The sequence below is a fragment of the Arachis ipaensis genome, chromosome B7, assembly GCF_059453495.1.
Source record: "Arachis ipaensis isolate K30076 ecotype BB chromosome B7, ASM5945349v1, whole genome shotgun sequence".
NCBI lineage: Eukaryota > Viridiplantae > Streptophyta > Magnoliopsida > Fabales > Fabaceae > Arachis > Arachis ipaensis.
The window spans coordinates 63,754,182-63,764,842 of record NC_142442.1 but is presented as its reverse complement, the minus strand read 5'-3'; the positions used below and the strand labels follow the sequence as shown (position 1 = coordinate 63,764,842).

Below are 10,661 nucleotides of genomic sequence, written 5' to 3'. Positions count from 1 at the left end.
GCATTGATATGTTATGTTTATTTTTATGTTAAAAAAAACAAAAAAAAAAGTAAAAATAAAAAAAATAAAAAAAACCAAAAATATTCAAATAAATAAATAAATAAATAAGGGGACAAAATTACCCCAATGTTAAGTTTAATAAAAGATCAATGCATATGTTGTGACATTAAGGAAAATTTGGTACATGAGTATGTGATGCAAAAGTGGGAATTTTGGGTAGCTAGCCATGATCTTAGAAGTACATAGAGTGTGTGTGTGTTAGTCAAAGATTCATATTATAGCTCACTTGGCCATACATATATCCTCACCCTTACCTTAGCCTCATTACAACCTTGAAAAGACCTCATGCTGTTTGCATTGGTATACTAAATATTTGTTGATTGGTTAGATGAAGAACAAAGTCTAGAGAGCATGACTAGAGAAGAGTAGAGTGATTAACCCTAGACACTTGAAAGATTAGAGTGCATATACACTACCAGTGAGGGTTCAATGCTTGATTTTATGTTTCCTGCTTTCATGAGCTATCTTCTTATAAGTTTACTTGTCTCTTATTGTGATTTAAATTAGTGGAATCTGATTTATGTTTGTCTTGGAGAATTTGTTTACTTTTAACCAAGTAGGTAGAAGCATTTCACATTTAGTGAAATCTGATTTATGTTTCTCTTGAGCTTAGCATGAGGACATGCTAATGTTTAAGTGTGGGGAGATTGATAAACCACTATTTTATGGTTTATCTTGTGCTCAATTGAGTGGTTTTTAACAAGTCTTTGCACACTTATTTATACTAATTGCATGGTTTTATATTTCCCTTCCTAATTCTGTGCTATGATTGAAAACATGCTTCTTTGGCCTTAAGGTTGCTATGTTTAATCCCCTCTTATTACCATTCGATAACTTGATATGTGTGTTAAGTGATTTCAGGGTTTATAGGGTAGGAATGTCTTAGAGGATGGAAAGGAAGCATGCAAAAGTGGAAGAAATACAAGAAATTGAAGGAATTGCTAAGCTATCCAACCTGACCTCTTCGTACTTAAATGACCATAACTTGAGCTACAGAGGTCCAAATGAGGCGATTCTAGTTGCGTTGGCACGTGCATCACACGCACGCTTCGTATCTGTGAAATTTCAGCGTTTCTGAATTCGTCCCAGCAATTTCTGGGCTGTTTTTGGCCCATTTCTCGGTCCAAAAAATACAGATTAGAGGCTACAGAGTGGAGGAATAAAGAACAACTTTTGATTATTCACAATTTTATATTTTAGATGTAGTTTCTAGAGAAAGAGACTCTCTCCTCTCTCTAGGTTTTAGGATTTAGGATTTCTCTTAGGTTAGGTTTACTTCTTCTCCATTCCAGGTTCAATGTTCCTTTAATTTATGTTTCTCTTCTACTTTTATTTATTCTATTACTTTAGTTTGTTTATTTTCCCAATTTGATTTATGAACTCCATGTTAGATTTGATTTCTTTATTTAATACAATTTGAGGTATTTCAGATTTATGGTTGCTTTCTTCAATTTTATGTGATTGATGCATTCAATATTTCGATTTCTCTCCTTTTGGCTTTGGTTATATTGGTGACACTTGAGTTATCAAACTCCTTTGTTGATTCATAATTAGAATTTGCTGGTTGATTTGGATCCCTCTAAAGCTAGTTTTTCCTTAGGAGTTGACTAGGACTTGAGGAATCAAATTGATTAATCCACTTGACTTTCCTTTATTTAGTAAGGGTTAACTAAGTGGGAGTAATGAACAATTCTCATCATAATTGATAAGGATAACTGGGACAGAATTTCCAATTCTCATACCTTGCTAAGAGCTTTATTAGTTATTACTTTAATTCTTGCAATTTACTTTTCCTGTTCATTATTCAAAAACCCCAAAAAAGATAATCTTCCATAACCAATAATAAATACACCTCCCTGCAATTCCTTGAGAGACGATCTGAGGTTTAAATAATTCGGTTATCAATTTTATTAGGGGTTTGTTACTTGTGACAACCAAATTTTTATACGAAAGGATTCTTCGTTGGTTTAGAAACTATACTTTCAAGGAGGATTTATTTGTGAGATTTCTTTACTAGCAAAAATCCGTTCATTAGTATAATAATTAGGCTAGTATTAGTATTTATAGGAATTTAAATGTCTTATAATGTGAGTATCGAAGGGATTTATGTGTGTTGCAAATAGTTTAATGAGGGATTCATGTGTATTAGAAATGGTTTAATGAGGGATTTATATGTCTCCTAAATGTTTTATTATTGTTTACAGGGTAATAACCCAGCTAATATTGCACCTAAATCTGGTGCTGCTCCATCTACAGTACTAGATCATGTGGGTAGTTCATGACTCATTTATGTTATCAAATTATGGTGTGACTTAAAATAGGATATCTAACACTATGCAAAAATTATAGGCCAAAGCAAGGAAGCAAAAGAAGAAGTTGCCAAGAAATGTTACTCCAATGACACTTCAACAAATAGGATAAAAAATTCTAGTGTCCTAGTCTGCTCCTACAAATGAGGTAATAGTAGTGAAAAACCTAACATTATGATTGAATTTTTAGTGTCATGTTCAGATTCTAATTCACATTATATTTCGTAAAAAAAACAGGCTCAAAACATCAATGGACATAGATCACTTGCACCAAACCCAGCCATACCTAATCCAACTGCCCCAAGCCCAACCACAGCTACAAGCAACCATGTCTTGCAAAATATGATCAATGGTTTATAGATTCCTGCTCCATTCATGAAGAAGCAGCCAATTCGTAAGCCATTGACACCTCAAGTTCATGGGCTATTACTTTCATCCACTGTGCCCACAATCCAAGTCCCATTAACCCAACCAAAGATTGCTACGAGATCAACTAAGTTCATTGGAGTTTCTCTCGAGACATAGGTAGCAACTAGTGCTAGCACAGCAGTGAGGATATTCCAATTCATCCCAACACCAGAACTCAAACAAGGAATTAAGGGACCAAGCTTCGGAGCACCACCAAGCATTAAGAAATTTGGCTCCACTGCACTACCTTTCAAAGCTCCATAGAAAAAAATGAGGACTAGATAGTTATGGCTAGTATTTTGGATATATAGTATCGATCAAGTTGGATAGTATTTTGTAACTCATATATGAATGCAAACTATGCATAGTATTGGTTAAGTATTTTGGAACTTCTAGTACTTGAATACTTTAGATTTTCTATTTTGTTTAGTTACCAGGGGATAGTATGTATTGGCATGTAGGTGTTGCTTTTGTGAGATGTTGTTACATGCCATAAGTAGTTTGCAACTTTCTATATATTAGATATTTGTTTTTCAAGCTAAATATTTTCATTGCTTATTAAATTTGGTTTATTCTTGATTCAATGAAATTGTATGAAAACACACTTTAAATAACAAAATACTGAGAAATTGTCACTTCAACTCAAAACAGTGAAAAATACTAAAAGACCATCAATCACATTCTTACTTGTAATTTAACTCACAATAATCTTCCCATCATCAAAATCTAACAATTTTTACATCTCAATCACCATCCTTAATGTGCATCTAACTTATAACATTAATACCCAAAATAAGTTACAATTTTTTATATCTTATTAAGTTGAAGTGTAGTAAAAAAGAATCCAAGAGCAACGACAATGAAAAATGCCATAATGATACATCCATTTTGTCTTATGTAATTTCTTCTTTAAACTCCATCATATAGCTTAATCTCAATTTCTTTAATTTTGTCCTCCAACTCCTTTAATCTATCATGAACTTCCATCTTCTGCACTTCCACCATCGTATAGTCAGACTCAGTTATGAGCTCATCCAGCCACTTAAAATATTTGCAATGTATTGAAGGAGTCTACAATTATAAACAATTATTTTTTAATCAACCTAATTACAGAGAAGATTATAAGATGGAGTGAATACTAATGTACCTTAAAATAACTGCAACCAAAGAACAACCTATTTGGGTTATTTGATGTGGTGGATTCAAAAAGAATCGCATAAGCTCCACAATTGCAAGTTGGATGTGTGAACTTCTTCCTTGCCATGTGAACATTGCCAGAGTTGTTACTTGAAGAGCCCATCGACTTCTCTTTCCATTAGCGACGGATTGAACCTGATGAATGCTCTTCTATGTCATCACAAAAGGTAGGGTTTGATATCTAAGGTTCACATCAACATTTGTGTTTGCTCTTTTCAAGAACTGGAATCAAAACTGCAACGTTTTTTATGACTTTGTATAGGCTTTTTGTCCTATCAACTATAGCCAGTCCGCGTATAAGAGTGACAGGTACACGTAGCCTTTTTTTGGTTACTATTTACCCGAAAACCTACAAGAGGGTCTTTTCGGTCACACGGAGAGAATGGATAAGGATCGCGTTGTTATTTTCTAATGGTCAGGAAGTGCTAGGTCCTTTTCGTAAATGGTTAGGGACGGGGTGGGGTTTAACTCGTAGAATTAAGGCTGTTTTAATTATACCCAGTTCTCTCCTCTCTACACCCTCTGAATCTCCCTTTTCTCCACTATGCCTCCACTGCTTCCTCCGCCTCACTTCTGCACACCTCCGCTTCTGCTCTCCTCCCCTACCATGCTCTCGGCCTCTACCCCTTTCTTCTCCACTGCTCCTCCGCCTCTGCATCTGCTCACTACACCTGTTAGCCACCATGCCCCCACCACGCTTCCGCATTTGTTCTCGCCCACTACCCATTCACCTATGGCCTCCTCCCCCACCATGCTTGGGCTCTACCTCTGCCAATCATTTGCCTTTCTCTCTCTCTCTGGTCTGCTTGATCTACCACAACAACGATGTCTCCAAATCTATCATCCTTCCAATTGTAACATCGTCACCCGCCATCTTTCCTTCCTTGCTGTCCTTTTTCTCTGCTTCTTAGATCTGCAACAACGTCATCTGTATTCCAACTATTTCTCCTTTATTGTGCCACCACTAACAAATTTGATATTTTTTCATTAATTTCAGTTTATCGTTGTTGAATTTATGATGAATGTGGTATGATGAATTCCTAATGGGTGAAGAGGCAGAGCAGCCACTCCATGACAACGATGGAGGAAGGAGATAGGGTAAAAAGAAGCAGGGGCGAGTTGACTAGTTAGCGGTGTCAATGATTAAGGTGACACAGGAATGGAATAAGAAATTATGAACAACTCTGACTTTTTTTTCTCTTTTCGAAAACGGTAAATGGGAGCAAAGTTTAAATTAGGTTTTTAATTTTAAAGATAAGAAATAAAATAAGTATTGAAGTGTATAATAAATATTTTAACTAAAAAAAATTGATTTAGAAATATTTAAAAATTAAAAAATATATGGAACATTGATTCACCAAATAATTTGAAGAGTATATAAAGTACTGATTCACCAAACTATTGAAGAGTATTGTAATATCCACCAAAGTAGCAGTGGAAGGTTGGAGATTAGGGATAGGGGTAGGACACAATTAGATTATAGTTGCAATTTAGGTTAAAATAAGTTAAGAAATCATTTTAAAATTTTGAATAATGTTTTAGAGGTTAGATAATTTTGTCAATCAAAACTTATTTTTTATGAGTATAACTTTAATTTTATTTTTTTAGATAAATTTATTAACATCTAAATTTTTTATGGTTAAAAATAATTATTTACTCCAAATAAACTATTTTCATTATGCATGACAAATTTATGCATAAAGCCAAAAAAATATACAAGCTTTTTTTTACAGAAATAAATCCTTTGAAGTAAGAAAGAAAGTAATTGAAAAGTTAATAAACTAGAATTTGTGATTTATTTTATAGTTTTACTATATTAACTTAAAGGTAATTAAACTTTTATATTTTATTTTACCAACTTTTTACTTTTAAAAAATGATCTCTTCTCTCAACAAGCATAATGTATTTTTTATTTTCCATATGGAGAGAGAGCATATTTTTTTGGTTCTACGAATTTTTACTTGTTATAGCCTAATAAGTAATTTCTAACTGTGAATAAGAGTTGATAATCATTGTTTCCATATGACCAAAAAAGGAAAATCATTTTTTTCCGTTTTCTTTACTTTCCTTGGAGGGACAAGATCTTTATTCGTTTATTTCACTACTTTTCTTGAAGCCCCATTACAAGTTCACACTTTAGTGAGCCTAATCAGTGAACCATTGATCAGAAAAATCTTCAAACTGCTGCTACCTTATGGATAGCCAAGTTTCTGCCATGGCTTTTTATTTTATTGACAAGTTCTCAACTATACAAGAGCACACCGAAAATGCTCAGTGATAGCATAAAATTTAGAAGTTATATAAAAACTGAATTAATAATCTTGCTTTTGAGGATGGAGGATGTTAGCTCTATGTTTGTCCTTTGATGAACTTCAATTTGGGAATATAGAAATCAACAACATGCTCCTTCCAAATGCCATCATCAAGGTATTCCTCAAAGAAACTTGCTTCCCCACTTGATCTTATAACTAATGCAGCACTGCTCCTTGTGCCATAAAGACCCTGCATAAAAGAAATGGAATGAATACTCGCAGTCGCAGATTAAGAAGTGAAATGAATACTTAACTATTTTTCAGTAATTCAATCACGTCTATTTTCTTCAATGATTATTCACCTGTCAATTGTAAAAAGTAACTATTTTCGCTGACTTGATAATACTTAACTAGATGTATATATAAAACTCTTTTACATATCAATGCATTAAAATTAAATTTTTTTTCTTCTTAAAAACTAATTTTTCTGAAATAAAAATATTGATAAAACTAGTTTAGATAATTACTCTAGAACATAATAATGACAAATAGAAAAAAATAGAGATGAGAGAATAAATGTTGTTAATTTACCAGTGGTGTTTGTACTTCAACAAAAATGGAGCTCAAACTAAGCTCCCAATCAAGAGAGCAAATATGAGGTAAACCACTCTGGTCAGCTTTAACTTTGTCCTTCATTAGCTTTTGGATCATTTCCTTAACAGGAATCTCACCTTTTCCATACTTAGCAAGCTGTTCTTTGAAACTCTGTTCAAGACGCTGAGTCTAAAAAAATATAGAGAGATAAGAAAAATAAAAGGGAAAAACAGAAATTAGAATTTCGTTAAATTAAAATTTCGGATTTTAGCTGGCAAACGGTTCGAAATAGGAATAAGTTTATCCATCCACGATTGGATAGGGAATAATTATTAGGGGTTTTTGTCTATAAACTGAAATTCAATATTAACTCCCTAGTTTATAATGTTATATACTGAGCATTATTTTTGAGAAATTATTTATTTTCTTATTTTATTAAACCATCTAGTCACATTGTATTAGAATTAAAAAGATTTTTTTTTTAATTTCTTCTGAAGGAGTTATCTATACAAGAGAGACTAGTGTTTTCTTTTTTTTTTTAAAGAGAGAATGTTATTGTTATTTTCTTGTAAAAAATAGAATGAAGTTATAATGTTTAAAATATTCAATTATCTCCGTATTACGAAAAAAAAAATTCAAGTTCTTATTTCTCATTTTTATATTTTAGCTATAGCATCAATTTGATACCTAATACGTAATTTTAAATATGTAGATTTCATATTTCCATGTGCAAAATTTTAATTATAGATGCGTCTAGTTTTATATTTTTTGGTATATAATTTTTTAATTTAGACATAGAATTTATCTTTTAACAGATTTTTTGTCCTAAAATAATTAATTAACTAACATGACTGTTTCTATTAATGGTGAATTTCATTTTGGAAATCACATCTTAATAAATTAAAGCCAGTCTACATGTCGCTGATATAGCTTTCAGTTGATTAGTACATTATATATATTTTGGCGCACAACCTAATATATATAAATACACACACGTGGTTATGATACGGTAACTATGATCGCTATACAAGTTTTTGTTGAAATTAAAGTTATATTTTTTTATATTTTAATAATAACTTTTTATATTTTAAATTAAAAAATTATTAAATAATATAAAACTACTTTAATTTTTAGTAATTTAAAGTGCCGTAACCACCACACACACACACATATATATTCTTTTCTTATGCATAACTAACCTTGTGCCAGGGTGTGTCAAGTTTGGCATTAGAAAGCACATGGAGTCCTGGAGAAACCTCTTCAATGGTAATAGGTTGTCCTTTGGGTCTGTTGGAGATGTATACCATGGATTTTGACTTAATATCGATCACAATTAAGTTGAAACCATTGTAATAATGAGCTTCTCCTTTTAGGCTTTCTGCAAATTCTTTGGGACTTTTGTTGCTCTGCAATTTTCCATTCAAACAGAGGAATTCAGTTAACATCCAAGAGAAATGGGAGAATTATGCGTATGATAAGAGCAAGGTTTCGTTTTGTCTTGAGCAATCGAGTGTAATTAAAATAATGGTCAAGAAATGATCCACTACACACTTTAGATTTTTCACATCAACCCATTCAATTCATTTTCTATGCATTAAAAATTGATAAATAGTGCGTTTATTTATAGATGGATAAAGTATATTTTTTTTTGAAATTTGTTTAAAAATTTAAAAATATTTTTAAGTTTTATTTTATTTTAATTTATCTTAAAAGTTTTTAATTTGTTCAAATTTATTTTAATGACTAATTTTTTTTAAAGAAATTATGATTAATTCAATAATAATTTTATAAAATAATTTTTAATATAAACAAATTAAACATAATTATCTTACATTATTATTATTATTATCATACATTATTATTAAATTGATCTTAAACTTTATGAAATTTAAAAATCAGCAATATATTTAATATAAATTAAAAAATTCTAAAAAAATAAAATTTAAAAATATTTTTAAATTTGTTGACAAATTTCAAATATAAAATATACTTTATCCTTTATACTTGATTTTACTTCTATTCAAGAAGTGTTTCCATCCACTTCTAAAAAAAGATATTTTTTAAAAAGTAAAAATAATTTAGTATTTAAATATCTTTAAATTTTTAGTTATAAATTATATTTTGGTATAGTAATATAAAATAATTTTTATTTATTTATTACGTTAAAATTTCTTTAAAATAAAATATTTTTTTTTAAAAAAAAAGAGTTATAGAATTTTGAAAAATATATTTTTTATTTTTTTAATACTTTCATTTTTACTTAAAAAAAATTTATCAAATACACTAAATTTTTTTTAAAAAAAAAATTTTACCATTTAATGACATTCTAACACACACTCTTAATCAAATTTTATAGAGCTTAGTGACCTTACTTATCTTTATTACTCATCTATCTTTTTATCTTTAAATTTGGAAAATATCTTGATAGATACTAACAACTTTTGGTGACATTGTATATCACTAAGAAAAATTCTTACATATATCACTTATTCTGAATATTTTAAACTGCAAAATAATTTGAAATACTAACTCATCTTTTTTATTTTTCTCTTAATTTTTAAATAAAAAAATTTGAATTTTTTTAGCATTTTAATGGTTTAAAAAAAAGTACTATTTATTCTAAATTTTTTTAAATTTAAAAATTAATAAAATAATTAAAAAAATAAATTAAGAGTCTCAATCAATACTCTTTCACTTGAGTAAAGTAAAATTGGCATGTAAGAAGCAAATATAGTATTAGTATTAGTAGAATAGTAGTGATACACCTACCTTGAGAAATAAGAGGGGTAAGTCACCCCGGGATTTTGCCTCAGGAAGGGTATGAAGCTCCAAAACATTTGTAAGAAAAGCAATCCTTCCTTCTCTTGAACAACCCATCCATGTTCCTCCTGCTATCTCATCCCTCCCTCCCAATATATCACTTCCTTCCCACCATGACACTTCCTTCGTAGGCCTATATATCTCCTTACCCAAATTAAATCAATTAGTATATCATATAAAAATAAACACCATTCCCAAAAATAAAAACTTGCCTGTTGTGATATTCATCTCTGTTGTTGAAGAGAAGAAAAGGGTAGAGTGGGTGGGCTTGCCACAGAAACAAAGCTATACACATTATTCTTGTGAATGAATCAAGTAGCTACAAGCAATGATAAAAACTAGAAATAAAGCACTCCTATTCTAGTAATCTTGTGATGCACTATGTTAGTAGTAATATTCTTATTGAGAATGGCTGATTTATAGTTGTCCTATGCTACCCACTTAATGACGTGTATAAATGAAGAGGTGCCAAATTCGGGAGTTTCGAAGAGTAATATATTACAGCTGCCATTCAAGACTAAATAAAATATTATTTGTTCTATCTTTTGCCTTATGATTGGATTATTATTAATTAATTTATCGGAAGTCCATTGTTTCCCTTCTATTCCCAATCCTACAGGCTACAGCCTCTTCGAGTAGCAAATGGGTTTATTAACTTACATATCAAAAGCGATAAGCATCCAGATATTCGTGATATAAAAAATTTAAGTATTATTTAATAGTTATTAATTTATATTTTTAAATATTAAAATATTTAAATTTATGTATTTTTAAATAAAATAATTTTTTATATTTAATTTTAATCTATTTATTTTATTTTTTATTTTAATTTTAATTTTTTAATATTAATTATTCTCTTTTTATTATTTTTCGTTTTATATTATTTAATATCAGATTTTAAGTATTAGATTAATTTTTATTAGTCTATATTTATTTTTTTTGTGTCCTATAAAAAAATTCTGGCGTTTCTCGCGTCTTTATTCTTATTTTTTTTTTTTTTTGTGTTTTATTATTGTTTTAT

At 30.0% G+C, this 10,661-nt stretch overlaps 1 protein-coding gene across 1 annotated transcript; it reads right to left on the bottom strand.

Annotated features, from left to right (window-relative positions):
* Positions 1–5,984: 5,984 nt before the first annotated feature.
* LOC107610153 (uncharacterized) lies at positions 5,985–10,159 on the bottom strand. The gene is made up of 5 exons (XM_016312240.3): positions 9,853–10,159; positions 9,590–9,773; positions 8,020–8,226; positions 6,818–7,009; positions 5,985–6,476 (listed from the first exon to the last, which is right to left on the bottom strand). Exons 1-5 carry the CDS (start codon positions 9,933–9,935, stop codon positions 6,324–6,326), a joined length of 819 nt encoding a protein of 272 aa, XP_016167726.1. The 5' UTR covers positions 9,936–10,159; the 3' UTR covers positions 5,985–6,323.
* Positions 10,160–10,661: the final 502 nt, after the last annotated feature.